We start from the raw sequence: 15,841 nt of genomic DNA on the forward strand, positions 1-15,841 counted from the left end.
GTGTCATCAACTCTCAAAGTTCCATTGTCATGTTCTTTCCCAGGTACCACATGATGGTCACTCACAGGTCCATGCTCCAGCTGACGGGCGCCGCCTATGTGTATAAGAGACAGGTACCACATGATGGTCACTCACAGGTCCATGCTCCAGCTGACGGGCGCCGCCTGGACGTTTGCTGTGTTGATGGTGTTGATCTCTGTGTGTCTCATCACCCGGCTCTCTTTCTGTAGGTTAGTATGTATCGTGTTGTAGTGCAAACGACTCCACTGCAAAAGCATAGCTTCTGTGAATTATAGTTTCATCTCTTAAATCACATCAAACTATTGTTCAAGTGCATTTCAAATTTTACTTTTACAGTAAACCAATAAAATGAAGGAGATAAACAAACAGAATGTTATGTTGTCATCTGTCAGGTTGTTGTAAAACGTTGATGGCTCCATGTCGTCATGGACTCAGTTCCTCTTGAATACTAATTCCAACAGGCAGTGAACCTGTAGCCGAAAACGTCACGGGTTCGAAACCCTGGCCAGGCGCTGGAGAAAAAATTAGCAGAAGACAACATTCCTGTTTTTCTCTCTAATATCTGGGTAATAAAATGTTGTATAATGTATTGTAGGTCTCTGGTGATCGACAGCTACCTCTGTGACCACGGTCCCCTGTTCCGTCTGGCGGCCCCCTGTTCTGATGTGGTCCCTAATCAGATGATGGCGTATCTCAACCCCTGTATAGTTCTCTATCTCCCAATGATCTTCATCGTATCCTCCTACATCTGTATAACACACGCCCTGTTCACCATCACACTGCCCCAGGACAGGTGAGAAGTAATACTGACTGGAATAAGTCAAGTCAGTAAGTAGACTTGTCCAAGCCAGAACGGCTCATATGCTGATTGGCGTGAGGCCTCAGAAAAACGTTTTTAGAGTGATGGACTTGTTACAAGAATGATACATGCTGGGAGATATTGAGAATGCAATTAAAACTGTATAGATAATCACATACTGTATTGACACACTTTCTCTCCTTCTCCCTCTCTTTCTCTCTCTCTCTCTCTCTCTCTGTCTCTCTCTCTCTCGCTCTCTCTCTCTCTCTCTCTCTCTCTCTCTCCTCTCTCTCTCTGTCTCTCTCTACCTTTAACCCTCGCTCTCTCTCTCTCTCCCAGACTCAGAGCTATGAAGACATGTACCTCACACCTAATACTGGTGGCCATATTCTACCTGCCTGTTATTTTCACATACGTCCTCCAATCCCTCATACCAACCAACGCCCGGATCATCAACCTCTCCCTGACGTCGATACTGCCACCAATGCTCAACCCCATCATATACGTTCTGAAGACGGAGGAGTTTAAGGTATCGGTCAAGAAGCTGCTCAGAAGAGGGGCCCAAAGGGCTGTGACGCAGGTCAAACCAACATGAAGTACTTGAATTATTTCTCTTAAAAATAATATATTTACAGTGCCTTCAGAAAGTATTCATACCTAATCAGCCATTTTCAAGTCTTGCCATAGATTTTCAGGCCGATTTAAGTCAAAACTGTAACTAAGCCACTCAGGAACATTACATGTCATCTTGGTAAGCAACGCCAGTGTATATTTGATCTTATGTTTTAGGTTATTGTCCTGCTGAAAGGTGAATTTGTCTCCCAGTGTCTGTTGGAAATCAGACTGAAGCAGGATTTCCTCTAGGATTTTGCCTGTGCTTAGTTCTATTCCGTTTCTTCTTTATCCTAAGAACTCCCTAGTCTTTGCCGATGACAAGCATACCCATAACATGATGCAGCCACCACCATGTTGGAAAATATGAAGAGTGGTACTCAGTGATGTGTCGTGTTGGATTTGCCTCAACCATAACGCATCGTATTCAGGACATAAAGTTCATTTCTTTGCCACTTTTTTTTACAGTTTTACTTTCGTGCCTTATTGAAAACAGGATGCATGTTTGGGTATATTTGAATTCAGTAAAGGCTTTCTTTTCACTCTGTCATTTAGGTTAGTATTGTGGAGTAACTACACCGCTCTTGATCCATCCTCATGTCACATGTCACAGCCATTAAACTCTGTAACTGTTTTAAAGTCACCATTGGTCTCATGGTGAAATTCCTGAGCGGTTTCCTTCCTCTCCGGCAACTGAGTTAGGAAGGACGCCTGTATCTTTGTAGTGACTGGGTGTATTGATACACCATCCAAAGTGTAATTAATAACTTCACCATGCTCAAAGGGATATTCAATGTCTGCTTTTTTTTGTTGTTATTGATTTTTACCCATCAACTAATAGGTCAGCCTTTTTGCAAGGCTTTGGAAAACCTCCCTGGTCTTAGTGGTTGAATCTGTGTTTGAAATTCACTGCTGGACTGAGGGACRTTACAGTGTRGGTACAGAGATTTGGTTTTACTATCATTCCACTTTGACATTATGGGGTATTGTGTGAAGGCCAGGGACACAACATCTACATGTAATCCATTTTAAATTCAGGCTGTAACACAACAACATGTGGAATAATTCAAGAGGTGTGAATACTTTATGAAGGCACTGTATGTTATGTCTACGAGCCTTTATAGCCATTCAAAAAATAACAAATATCAGTGTGATATCATGATTTAATGTATTTAATGTATATTTACATATACTTATATTTAGAAGTACTTGAAGTGTCTTGTTTATTTATGTCTATATTCTTTGCAGTCTCGGTTCCTTCCTCTATACGTTTTGTTTTCTGATTGGAAGCTATGTGTAACTACAGTGTATCTGGCATAGTGAACGATTGTATTGTTGCTTCACTCAATGAAGTGAAGTGGTATGAGACAAATAAAGTACGCTATTTACACAATGTGTTTGAGGGGCTGCTGAACTCATCGATGCCCTTTTAGAACGGTTGCAACAACATAGCCACTACCACTTCTTCCATCTTTAATTCATTTTAAATTAATTAAATATTGAGGAAGTGGTTTGCCAAGGAGGTCTTTTGTCGCTCAATTTTACATCTACATCATCAACAAAAGCTGTCAAACTATCGTCAATAAAGCTCAAGCTGCTACACGCTAGCTAGCTAAGTTCCATCTCTGTGTTTGTCAATAATGCTAGCCGGTTACTAGTAGCTAGCGTGCACATTGAGCCGGTAAACCACGTTAGCTAAATTGGCTTATCAAGTCACTGGTGAGTAGTGAAGTGTGTGTTTTGGTGCCGTTCTGTTTTTACAGRTTTCTCACTATCTATTACCAGAGTGTGTCTGRCAGTGTTTCATGGGGACTAACGTTACTAAACAGTGTAGCAGCAGGAACAAAGATCCATCGTCTCAAGTCTCATTTTGCCCCAAAACCGGCAGACTGGAGTGATCCCTAACAAACACATCGGCAAGTGGCCACTCCATGTACGGCAAGTGGCCACTCCATGTACGTTAACATTGGTGTTATGTTGTCTTATGTTAATTAACAAGTCCGAGGCGCTGTGTGACCGGCACGTCTGTCTCACCGTCTGGAGGTTCCCTGCTGTGATCGGATAGAGCGCAATCAGCGCAGCTGTTTGTCCGTGCATGACAATTCTCCCTAGGCGTTATAATCCCGTGGTAGTGGGCATGATTGTTAACTAAACCCAACAGGTAGCAGGTAGCCTAGTGGTTAGAGTGTTGGGCCAGTAACCGAAAGGTTGCTGGATTGAATCCCAGAGCTTACATCTGTCGTTCTGCCTCTAAACAAGGCAGTTAACCCACTATTCCCCAGTAGGCTGTTGTTGTAAATAAGAATTTGTTCTTATCTGACTTGCCTAGTTATATAAAGACTACACTCTGRTTCTGGTCCARCTCCCTTCAGCAGACTACAGACAGAAATTAGCTGCTAGTTCAATCTGATACAACACATCTGTTTATGTTGTACGTTGTCCCTGCTCAAATAAACCTAATAATAAGAAAAACTCAAAACTTTCAGATACTGTCAGAGCTGCAAAGTGTCTGTCCTCGTTTTAAAGAGATTTGCCGGTACTTTTGTGTCATTTTTATACAGTAGTTCAGAAAGTACTGCTCACGAGCCAAAAGCGGTCCSCTAAAATTGTGCACTATGTCACATATGTGCAGATATGTGCACCACGTCATTGGTCTTTCTCTCTCGATCTGCTGTGGGTGTATGAWGTGCTCTCTTGCTKGCTGTCACTCATATGGAGAGTGGATGAAGCTCATTGGTTGAACTCCAATTGCTAGGGGGCTGGCCCAAGTGGGGGAAAATTTAGACAAAATGAAACAGCACAGCTTCAAGAAAATATTTGCTTTCAAACTAAGGCCTAGGTGGCTAATTGAGGTAAGACAGTAACTCTGCTCATAGATTATGCATGTCTGAACTACACATTGACACATTAGCCCAAAATGTGAGATTTWAAAAATACTTAGTAATCGCCAAAGTTCCGGAGCATGTCTTTAAGGCCCAGCTCAAGACTGTGTTGTTCAGAAAAGGACCTCTATTAATTCAGTACTCATATCCTCCTGATCTGACAGCAGCTGATGTGTCGAATGCGCTAACAATTGAATAGACTATAATTTATACCTCCAAGTCTTATGTGAGTACCTGGGCAGAGACAACAGCTTATATCATACTGTATCATCTTCACCTGGCTGGTCATATACATTTTGTAAATTATTTGTAATTTACCTTTTTTGAATAACTTGGATAATCCCTTTCCACTAACAGATGCTTCAATATGTTGTGTAACAGGTAATTGAATGAAGTTTTGAATATCTTATTTGAATCATGGGATGTATTCACAGATTCACAGCCGAGGGAGACGTTCTCCATCAGGATGAGTTCCCTGACCTCTGACCCTAACAGACAGACATCAACACATCATCCGACCCCCTTTTACTCTTCATCATTGTTCATAGCAATCCGCCAACATTGACAGTACTCTACTGCTCCTTGTTTTGTATACTTCATCTCTCTGGGTGAGCGTAGCTCCTGGCTCCAGGTGTTCTACATAGCTCTGGTCCGCGTGTTACAAACTAGCTCTGGTCCCGGTGTTACACACTAGCTCTGTCCAGGGTGTACATGCAGATAGACGTCAGACTGTTGGTCCAGTTGATAAACTCTAATGTCACTTAAGTCCCTAATAGAACACAAACCTAATTTGATTTATGCCAGCTGAACTATTGGGACATAGAGCACCACCAAGAAGTCAATGGCTGATGCAATGACCTGTAAATCCATGTTGGGTCATTTCTGCTCTGTGTGATGTGTGTGTGTGGGTGTGTGATGTGTTGTGTGTGTGGTGTGTGTGTGTGTGTGTGTGTGTGTGTGTGTGTGTTTGTGTGTAGTGTTTGTAGTGTGTGTGTGCTGTGTGTGTGTGTGTATGGGTCGAGATGCGCCAACACCTTCTCAATGACTGCATCTAGCGTGGACCGCAGTCTCCCAGTAATCAGACCATCCATTAACGCCTCTTGATAAACAACAAGACCGTGCTAAAACAGAATTCCTATCCTTCTTTGAAGTCCCGTTCCTGGACTACGACGATGTGATGGGCCTGCCCTCGCTCCATCTCCGCTTAAGAATTTATCATTAATATTAAAGATATTTATGGTTCTGCCCTTACAGCGCCCCAAGGTACATTGGTGTGTTCAACCTGCCTTCACAGACGTGTACAGCACGGCCTGCCGTCCCAAAGCTGTGACATTTCTGTTCAGCAGACAACTCATCTCCATGACCAATCGCGTGGGCTGTCTCACTGCTCTTTTCGTCTTCCTCTCATCCCATGCCAGTCTTCACCTCCCATCCTCCCTATGAACAGATGGGGTGGCCATCTGCTGCCGCTCAGGTCTCAGATAATACATCAAATTATAAATACTCAATATAAATGAAATTCAGAGAGACTAATTATTTGACTCTTCTGGATAAAGAAAATATTTATTGAATAATTTATTTATATTGACCATTTATAACAGTCAGTGTAATTTATCTAAATGTATATAGTATTAAAAATTACGATTACATGGATTCACTGTATGTAAAATCATATATAAGGCTTAGTTCCTGCAGCCCTTGAGCAGAAAGGCGGTGACTGAGGCCTGAGAAGCGTCGGCCAATGCAACTCTGGTCGGTGAACTGGACCGATCCTGCAAGTTTCCCCAAAATAGTGTGAAGTCTCGACTAAATAATTATAACCATTAATAATACCCTGACCAATAAGTAGACACCCCCAAAGATAAGTTGAAAGTCTTTCTCCCACAGAGATTCCTATTAAATGGACAAGCAGGTGTCATCAACTCTCAAAGTTCCATTGTCACCTCGTTCGTTTCCCACGTACCACATGAATGGGTCCACTCCAGGTCCAATGCTCCAGCTGACGGCGCCCCTGACGTTTGCTGTGTTGATGATGTTGAATCTCTGTGTGTCTCATCACCCGGCTCTGCTTCTGTAGGTTAGATGTATCGTGTTGTAGCAACGCTCACTGCAAAAGCATAGCTTCTGTGAATTATATTTCATCTCTTAAATCAATCAACTATGTTCAAGTGCATTTCAATTTTCTGTTACAGGAAACCAAAAATGAAGGAGATAACAAAACAGGATGTATGTGGTCATCTGTAGGTTGTTTGTAAAAACGTGATAGGCTCATGTCGTCATGGACTCAGTTCCTCTTGAATACTTAATTCCAACAGGGCAGTGAACTGTAGCCGAAAACGTCACGTTCGAAACCCTGCCAGCGTGGAGAAACAAATTAGCAGAACAACATTCCTTGGTTTTCTCTCTAATATCCTGGGTAATAAAATGTTGTATAATGTATGTAGTCTCTGCGGACGACACTACCTCTTGACCACGGGTCCCCTGTTCCGTCTGGCCCCTCTCTTGGATGTGTCCGCATCAGATGATGGGTATTCTCAACACCCGTGTATAAGTGCTCTATCTCCCCCATGGTCTTCATCGTATCTCCACATCTGAATAATAACAACACGCCGGTTCGACCATCCACTGCCCGCAGACAGAGTGAAAGTAATAGCTGACTGGTATAAGTCAACGTCAGTAAGCTGACTTGGCAGAGCGCAGAACCGGGCTCATATTTGTGCTATTGGCGTAGGCCTCGAGAAAAAAAGTTTTAGTGGGAGTGATGTGACTTGTTACAAGATGATACACTGCTGGAATATTGAGAATGCAATTAAAACTGTATAGATAATTCACTACCTGTATTGACACACTTTCTCTCCTTCTCCCTCTTGCTTTCTCTCGTCTTCTCATCTCTCTCTTGTCTCTCTCTCTCTCGCTCCTCTCTCTCTCCTCTCTCCTCTCTTCTCTCTCTTCTCTCTCCTCTCTCTTCTCTCTCCTCTCTTCTCTGTCTCTCTCTACCCTTTAACCCTCGCTCTCTCTCTCTCTCCCAGACTCGAGTATGAGACATGTACCTCACCCTAATAACGGGTGGCATATTCTCCTGCCTGTTATTTTCAATACTTCCTCCAATCCCTCATACCAAAAACCAAACGAGCCCCGGGAGCATCAACTCTCCCTGACGTCGATACTGCCACCAATGCTCAACCCCATCATATATTCTGAAGACGAGGAGTTAAGGATATCGGTCAAGAGCTTCTCAAGAGGCAGGCCCAAAGGGCTTGCGCACAGTCAAACCAACCTGAGTAACTTAATATTTCTTCAAAAAGTAATAATATTTACAGGTGCCTTCAGAAAGCTATTCATACCTAATCAGCCATTTCAATTCTTCCATAGATTTTCAGGCGATTAAGTCAACTGTAACTAAGCCACTCAGGAACATTACATGTCATCTTGGTAAGCAACGCCAGTGTATATTTGATCGTTATGTTTTAGGTTATTGTGTTGCTAAAGGTGAATTTGGCCCTCCAGTGTCTGTTGGAAATCAGACTGCAGCAGATTTCCTCTAGGATTTTGCCTGTGCTTAGTTCTATTCCGTTTCTTCTTTATCCTAAGAACTCCCTAGTCTGTTGCCGATGACAGCATACCCAACATGATCAGCACCACCATGTTGGGAAAATATGAAGAGTGGTACTCAGTGATGTGTCGTGTGGATTGCCTCAACCATAACGCATCGTATTCAGGACATAAAAGTTCATTCTTTGCCACTTTTTTTTACAGTTTTACTCCGTCATTGAAAACAGGATGCATGTTTGGGTATAATTTGATTCAGTAAAGGCTTTCTTTCAGCTACTACAATGTGCATCTCTTTGGGTCCCCAGGACCAGGATTGGGAACCAGTGATGTAACTCTGTGTACTAATGACCAGCAGGTGAAGATGATACAGTATATAAGCCTGTTGTCTCTGCCCAGGTACTCACACTAGACCTGGGCTGTCAGGTTCACCACATCACCTGAGGAGGTGGGTTCAACTTGATATTTACATGATAAACAGTGGCTTTAGTAGTTGGTGGAGATGTTGACATTCTGGGCTTTAGTTTGATGTCTGACGTTGMGGAGTATTTCTTCTAGCCGTGTATAAAATGCATTAATTTAAATCTAATYTATTTGTTTTACGCTTCTCCCACTTCTTTATCTTGAAAATGATGCTTTGAATAATTAGTTAGATACCATTTATTTTACTATTTGAATAATGCTAAGTAACTGGTTGATGATGATTGCTACTGTCTTCCTCGGTGCCGTCAGTTGTGTCAGCAGTAGACACAGCCAGCAGCATCACAGTATGAAGAGGAATCACAGGGACTTTTTGATTCAAGATCTTGGTGGCTGAAGCTTCCTGCATCAAAAGTTTTATGCTACGTTATGTAAAAGAAAAAAAATGCCTTAAAATTAATGAGCGTTATTCATTTACTTGTCTTTCGTTAAGTTGTTGTATCCTCTATTTACACTCGTTCATCTCTCCCTGGATCTTGTTACAGGGATTTATTTTACTACGACACCATCTGCACATTCTTCTTTCATTGTTCTCTCTGTGTCTCTCTCTGTGTCTCTCTCTGTGTCTCTCTCTCTGCATGTTCCTGCAAACAGACCCAAGTTAAGACAGCAGACCAGGAGTGTATCTTAACCGGTCATCCATCCTGATTCCTGCAGCATGGCTCACGAGCAGTCAGTCCTTGTCACTTCCAATGCCACATTCGTTCGTCCGTCATATTTCTACATTAATGGTTTCGAGGACATCCCTCACATCAAATACTACTATGTGTTCCTGGGTCTGGTCTACGCCGTGACAGTCCTGGCTAACTCCTTCATCATGGCAGTTATCTACCTGGCCAAGAACCTCCACACGGCCAAGTATGTTGTTAGCTCCAACAACACAAAGTTTGGTCAAGAATATTCTAATATCATATACATCTTTGCATGAATGTTGTCGATTATCTACACAAAGGGACCAGTGGTGCTATCTTAGCAACAGCGTTGGTCCCATCAATCTGTTCACTTTCGAAAGCTTGAGCATCGCACATGAATACGGCATTTTTCTAACCCCCCCCCCCCCTCCACCCCATCTTTAACCTAGGTACGTCGTAGTCTTCAACCTGGCTGTGACAGACCTGTGTGGAAGCACGGCTCTCATCCCTAAGCTCATAGAGACTTTTCTGTTTGAGAAGCAGTACATCTCCTACGAGGCCTGTCTCAGCAGCATGTTCTTTGTCTACGTCTTCATGACTATGCAGTCTCTCTCTCTCCTCACCCTGGCCTACGACCGGTTCGTTGCCATCGTCTTTCCTCTCAGGTAAGCATACATGTTCAAAAGATCTAAAGCTTTCTTCATAAAAAAAAAAAGATATGTATTTCTTAATTTTTTTTATTTTTATCATTGGTGCTAGCAATGACAGGGTTGTGAGTTCGATTCCCGCTGGGGTCATCCATCACTGTAGCAAGTTGCTTTGGATAAAAGCTTCTGCCAAATGACATATATTATTTAATTTTTCTTCTCTCAGGTACCATGTTATTGTGACCAGAACGTCCATGGCGGTGATTCTAGTAGTACTGTGGCTGTTCACGCTGGCTTTGATATCCTTCACTGTTAGCCTCATAACTCGCCTCTCCTTCTGTGGCTCTCTGGCGATAAAGAGCTTCTTCTGTGACCACGGCCCCACCTACGCACTGTCCTGCAACYACAACTCTCTCAACAACATCATGGCTTGGGTCTGTTTCCTGGTGGTAATGTGTATCCCCATCATACTGATAGTCCTCACGTATATCTGCATTGCCATCGCGTTGATCAGGATCGCCACGGGGGAGGAGAGGGTTAAAGCCATGAGAACATGCACATCTCACCTAATTCTGGTGGCCATCTTCTATCTGCCCATGGTGGGTAATAACATAGCTGCAGTAGTCAGCTACATACATCCTAATGCCAGGATCATCAACAACTCATTGACCCAGACCTTGCCTTCTATGTTGAACCCTATCATATACTCACTGAGGACAGAGGAGGTCCTGGACTCCGTCAGAAAGCTTTACAACATATACTCACTGAGGACAGAGGAGGRCCTGGACTCTGTCAGAAAGCTTTACAAAAGGAACAAGGGGAACTGAACACAGAATAAGAAGTTGACCTGTCACAATAAATAAACAAATAAATGACTTAAGTGTGTAAATAGTTTCTAGTCTGAAAATATATCTCATTTTATTTACATTTCCCCCCCTCCTTTCAATCCTAGTCTCATTTTAATGTGGCTGCGATTGATGAGTTTCCTTCACCTTACTCAGAGGAAACCTGGGGTTATACTGCCACCATGTGGCTAAAGTCTGTAACATGTGGTACTGTAAACAAAAGGCCCAGTMTTGAACTACACAAGGTTGAATGTGATGGAAGTTTTAAAAATTATAATAATACGACGAAGAAAACCAATGATGGTGATATATAGAGTTTTATAATGTCAAAATGAATACAACCACGTTAAATGTGCCTGTTAACTCTGCCACTACAGAAACGGAACTCTCGCTCTCTCTAGGACAAGCACACACCCACACCCATCCACCCTTTAACCAATGAATTACAAGCTGTGAATGAAAGGTGAATGTTGGAGCGTTTCAACATACACAGCCCTAAACCCACACGATGGATTTAGAGAAGAGATTTCCTCAGTTATTCATCTTGATGCATCGGGAAAGCCCGGAGAGAAAACAGTCTGACAGAAGGCTCTGGCTGTCATACCAAATACTGTGACAAGCAATCTGTGCTCTAAGCAGTGTGATAGTATGGTGTTTTAACATTGTCTTTTCCGACACAACTTGTTGAGTTGAGACCCATCTACAGCTTTATGTGTAATCTTGTGACCCACCAGACAGCATGGACCCAGTCTTGGGCTGTGGACCAAAAATATCAGTTGCGATCCACCATTTGGGAAGGACTGTTTTAAACACGCTGACCAATCATAACGTCAGCGGCATAACTAAAACCGTTGATATCTCAGTTATCAGTCCAGATACGTAATGAAAACACCTAAACCACTGGATGCTCTTCTAAGCCGATTCTGTGGACGGCCTRTGCTTCATCAGCTGTTCCTTCCGGGCCTTCTGGAAGGTCATCATACAGTCTTTAAAGGTCTGGACCTGGTTCTGACACTTCCTCCAGTCCTGGTGCTCGGCCATGCACTCCTGGACGGCGTAGTGCAGCTCCCCACATCCTGTCCTGCTGATCATCTGGTCCACTGGGTCCTCCTCATCCTGGTCCTCGCTGGGYCGACGACTCCGGTCGTGGGGTGAAGGGGAGGCCATTACCTAAGGAAACTCTGTCTGGGAGGGAGGAGGGGATAGAGCATAGAGGGGAAAAGGGATTAGAGACAGAGGCTCTTCTTGAAAGAGCTCAGGGGTGTATTTACTAGGAACCAAAGTCAAATCGTATTTGTCACATACACGTGTTTAGCAGACGGAACAAACAGGGGATGGACCCAACTGAATTTGTACAATAGACACTCGTTTCCGTTGCACAGTAATGARAACACACCAGCACATCATGACAGATCTAGCGCAAAAATAATACTTCAATATTACCAAAACAATATATAATCAAAAACAATATCACGATCATTAACAATCGACCCCCCCCAGCTTCACTGGTAAACAAGCGCTGTAACATGGTGTTATGTGTGGGAACACTAACCCTGTGCCTGTAATGGTGTGTAGTAATTGATTTGTAATTATTTCTCACTGATATGAAAGACAAGTTCCTTATGTTTCCAAACCCAGGTCAGAAGATATCGTCAAAATAGAAAGAAGTTGGCGTAACGTTACGTCATGGCTAGCTTTTGGTCTTTTCCCCTCTGTTGGATACGCATTTCCTAGTCAAAATACTCAAACGTCGTGTCTTTCGTATTTTGGAGAAACGACGACAGCTTACACAGACAGAGAAAAGTTCGTCATCACACGAGTCACATCTATACTTCGGTGAGTAACGAAAGTATATTGAAGCAAATCACTAAACAAAATCGGAACGCTAACACTAGCTCCCAAAAGATCACAAGCAACAGCCAATATTAGCCTAAAGTTAAACATTCAGACATATCATAATCGTTGTCTCTCTTGAAAGCAGTACCTGGAATGTATATCRTAGAGTTGAACACATTCACATTACCCCCGTGGATTTCATAACATGGGGGACGTCTTTACAGAAMGGATAGGAAAGGGTTACATTCAAATGTGCACGGCCTACTTAGGACGATGATCATTTATGTTCCGCGTAGTAGGCCTACCTCCTGCTCACTAGACCTACACTGTGTTTCGTTTTGCGGAAATAAAAAAAATTACTTTGCTAAATATAKATTTTAAATGTTATTTCCCAGTGTGAAAAAAACATGCAATTGTTATATTCTGAGGTATTTCTCAAATACAGTGTGAAATATAGGCCTATAAGCACTTGAGGGCAGTGAAGTGCAATCTAAAATGTTATTCTCAACTAAAATCCATTAACACAAGGTAGAGCAAAGTAGAGTCTCAATAAGAATTTTTCTGTTCCAGTCCCTGTACTCAGAAACACTCGTTTAAAAACAGAATGTTGTCACATGCAAGAAACTAAATAAATGTGGTGTTTAAAAAATATAGGATTGTCTGCCAGGAAGAACAGACAATAATATCAGCTCTATTCGGCAGGTAGCCTAGTGGTTAGAGTGTAGGGGCGGCAGGTAGCCTAGTGGTTAGAGTGTAGGGGCGGTAGGTAGCCTAGTGGTTAGAGTGTAGGGGCGGCAGGTAGCCTAGTGGTTAGAGCGTAGGGGGGAGGCAGTTATCCTAGTGGTTAAAGCGTTAGGACAGTAACCGAAAGGTTGCTAGATCGAATCCCTGAGCTCAAAAAAAATCCCTGAGCTCGTTCTGCCCCTGAACAAGTCAGTTAACCCACTGTTCCTAGGCTGTCATTGTAAATAAGAATTTGTTGGTATTACTGAACTAGTTTAATTAAAAAAAATATATATATATTACATTATATTTTCTAGAACCCTAGTTGTAAATGTTTCACCCACAGAATATATGCTGCCCAGGATTGGGGTTGCAGGTCGCATCCAAGTTTTTAAAGGTGCGCACACCGCCACCTACCGTACTGGAGTGTGAGGCCAGTCACGGCGCGACTACTTTAAATTTCCTTTGTTAGTCCTGCTTCCTCTAAGACAGTGAAATGGAGCAACCTTGACACCAATACCCTCTCCTTCCTCTCCCTCCTCTCCTCTCCTCTCCTCCCTCTTCCTCTCCTCTCCTCTCCTCTCCTCTCCTCTCCTCTCCTCTCCTCTCCTCTCTCTCCTCTCCCCTCCCCTCCCTCCTCTCTTCCTCTCCTCTCCTTCCTCTCCTCTCCTCTCCTCTCCTCCTCTCCTCTCCTCTCCTCCCTCTCCTCCCTCTCCTCCCCTCTCCCTCTCCTCTCCTCTCCTCTCCTCTCCTCTTTCTCTCCCCACCACACAAACTTCCAACGTTGGCAAAACTGTATTCTTCTCCACACAACTTCCTGTGTTCTACATTCCATATTCCTTTACTGACCAGAGCACACGATAAAAATACTACTAGCCATTCCTACCTTTGCCCTGGATCAATGACTTGACTGCCCGGCGGCCCAGCGGGACCTGAATATCTACCCCCCTCTCTCCCCACAGCACTCTTACCCACCACATCGGGCCTCCTCATTACCCCCACACATCCACGTGGACGGGGAACCCAGCAAAAGCTTACCACCACTCCCATCCTCTCCAATCCCATTAGTAGCGCCATCATCTCCACAAACAAGTCTCCCTGCCTGTCTTCACACTACTCAACACTGCAGCCGAATCGGAACAGATCGACAGCTCTGAGTGGTTTCAACTCCTCCATCTCAAACCTAATAATCATTGCTCAATCAACTCGGCCTCATACATAATCAGTTATACCGCTTGCATACTCCTAACATTGATATCTGGGAATATACAGCCCCCTGTCCCCACACTACCATCTGACTGGATCATTTCAACCATCTGTACATATCCTTAAAAACTAAATAAAACCGATTTTTATATGTAATGATATAGTATACAGTTGAAGTCGGGAAGTTTACATACACCTTCAGCAAATACAATTTAAACTCAGTTTTTTCACAATTTCCTGACATTTAATCCTAGTAAAATTTTTTTTGGGGGTGATCTGCGTGTGGTCTGAGGGTGGTCTGGGGGTGGTCTGGGGGTGGTCTGGGGGTGGTCTTGAGCGTTGTCTTGCGGGGGTCTGTGGGTGGTGAGTCTGAGCGTCTGTCTGCGGGTGGTCATGGGGTGTGTGTCTGAACGCGTTTGTCTGGCGGGTGGTCTGGGGTGTGGTCTTTGGGTGGTCTGGGAATGATCTGCGGGTGGTCTGGGGGCTGGTGGTCTGGGGGGGTGGTCTGGGGGTGGTGGTCCTGCGGGTGGTCTGCGGTGGTGTCTGGGGGTGGTGGTCTGCGGGTGGTCTGGGGGTGGTCTGTGGTGGTGGTCTGGGGGTGGTCTGGGGTGGTCTGGGGTTTGGTGGTCTGGGGGTGGTCCTGGGGTGGTCTGCGGTGGTGGTCCTGCGGTGGTCTGTGGGTGGTCTGGGGGTTGTCTGGGGTGGTCTGCGGTGGCCGTGTCCTGGGGTGGTCTGCGGGTGGTTTCAGGGTGGTCTGTGGTTGGTGGTCTGGGGGTGGTCTGGGTGTGGTTGGTCTGGGGGTGTCTGCAGTGGTGGTCTGGGGTGGTCTGGGGGTGGTCTGGGTGTGGTGGTCTGGGGATGGTCTGAGGGTGGTCCGGGTGGTGGTCCTGGGGGTGTGGTCCTGCGGGTGGTCTGGGGGTTGGTCTGGTGGTGGTCTGCGGGTGGTCTGGGGGTGGTCTGCGGGTGATCTGTGGGTTGGTCTGGGGGTGGGTCTGCAGTGTGTGTGTCTGGGGTGGTCTGCGGGTGGTCTGGGGTGCGTGGTCTGGGTGTGTATGGTGCTGGTCTGCGGTGCTGGGTTGTGGTTCTGGGTGTGGTGGTCTGGCGGGTGGTCTGGCGGTGGGTGGTCTGTGGATGGTCTGCGGGTGGTCTGGGGTGGTGTTATGGGTGTGGTCTGCGGGTGGTCTGGGGGTGGTCTGGGGGCATCTAAAGATAATTTCCTGCATTTCGACACAATCTAATATGACCCATGGCCCTTCTAGTCATCTCTATTTAGAACAACAAAAGGTAAGCAGAAATGCCCACAGTCATCAAGCTAAGTACGAGATCTTTATGAAATATGTTRGTGATTGATAAGACTGAACATTGTTAAATATGTTTGTGATTGATAAGACTGAAGTAGATCAAAGGTCATTCAAAAATCTATATTGTTTTGCACCTTTAACCAATAGCCGACGATTATTATTATTATGTATTATTTATTATTTCCTACATATTAAATTTCAGCACGCCCGACCAGCCTGAGCTGCATGCAGGCCCGACCAGTCTAGTCAACAACTCCGCTCTTTCCCAACACAATTTCCTTCCCACCTTCTTTTTTTGTTTTGTTCCC

The 15,841-nt window shown here is 44.3% G+C and overlaps 3 protein-coding genes and 1 pseudogene across 4 annotated transcripts; 2 read left to right on the plus strand and 2 right to left on the minus strand.

The window, feature by feature from the left end:
- LOC112073436 (olfactory receptor 1f45-like) overlaps positions 1-1,554 on the plus strand; it is a 27,226-nt pseudogene extending 25,672 nt beyond the window's left edge.
- A 6,683-nt stretch (positions 1,555-8,237) lies between these two features.
- Positions 8,238-10,485, plus strand: LOC112073437 (olfactory receptor 2A12-like). Its single transcript, XM_024140722.1, is given in 4 exon segments — positions 8,238-8,311; positions 8,938-9,201; positions 9,425-9,640; positions 9,849-10,485. Coding segments are annotated over 3 exon segments (1,053 nt in total). The 5' UTR covers positions 8,238-8,311; positions 8,938-9,001.
- Positions 10,486-10,765: 280 nt separating this feature from the next.
- coa4 (cytochrome c oxidase assembly factor 4 homolog) lies at positions 10,766-12,560 on the minus strand. 2 transcript variants are annotated; one of them, XM_024140719.1, is made up of 2 exons: positions 12,452-12,560; positions 10,766-11,652 (listed from the first exon to the last, which is right to left on the minus strand). In XM_024140719.1, exon 2 carries the CDS (start codon positions 11,632-11,634, stop codon positions 11,380-11,382), a length of 255 nt encoding a protein of 84 aa, XP_023996487.1. In that variant the 5' UTR covers positions 11,635-11,652; positions 12,452-12,560; the 3' UTR covers positions 10,766-11,379. The 2 variants fall into 2 exon arrangements, with proteins under 2 accessions (XP_023996487.1, XP_023996488.1); XM_024140720.2 differs by having other exon boundaries at positions 10,766-11,648; positions 12,452-12,555.
- Positions 12,561-14,459: 1,899 nt separating this feature from the next.
- Positions 14,460-15,455, minus strand: LOC139025101 (uncharacterized). The gene has a single exon (XM_070440140.1). It carries the CDS (start codon positions 15,453-15,455, stop codon positions 14,460-14,462), a length of 996 nt encoding a protein of 331 aa, XP_070296241.1.
- Positions 15,456-15,841: the final 386 nt, after the last annotated feature.

The sequence above is a fragment of the Salvelinus sp. IW2-2015 genome, unplaced genomic scaffold, assembly GCF_002910315.2.
Source record: "Salvelinus sp. IW2-2015 unplaced genomic scaffold, ASM291031v2 Un_scaffold2260, whole genome shotgun sequence".
In the NCBI taxonomy this organism is placed as follows: Eukaryota; Metazoa; Chordata; class Actinopteri; order Salmoniformes; family Salmonidae; genus Salvelinus; species Salvelinus sp. IW2-2015.

Bases quoted from the DNA above. Each gene is read 5' to 3' on its own strand.
- LOC139025101 (XM_070440140.1), bottom strand. From the start codon at position 15,455: ATGCAGGAAATTATCTTTAGATGCCCCCAGACCACCCCCAGACCACCC.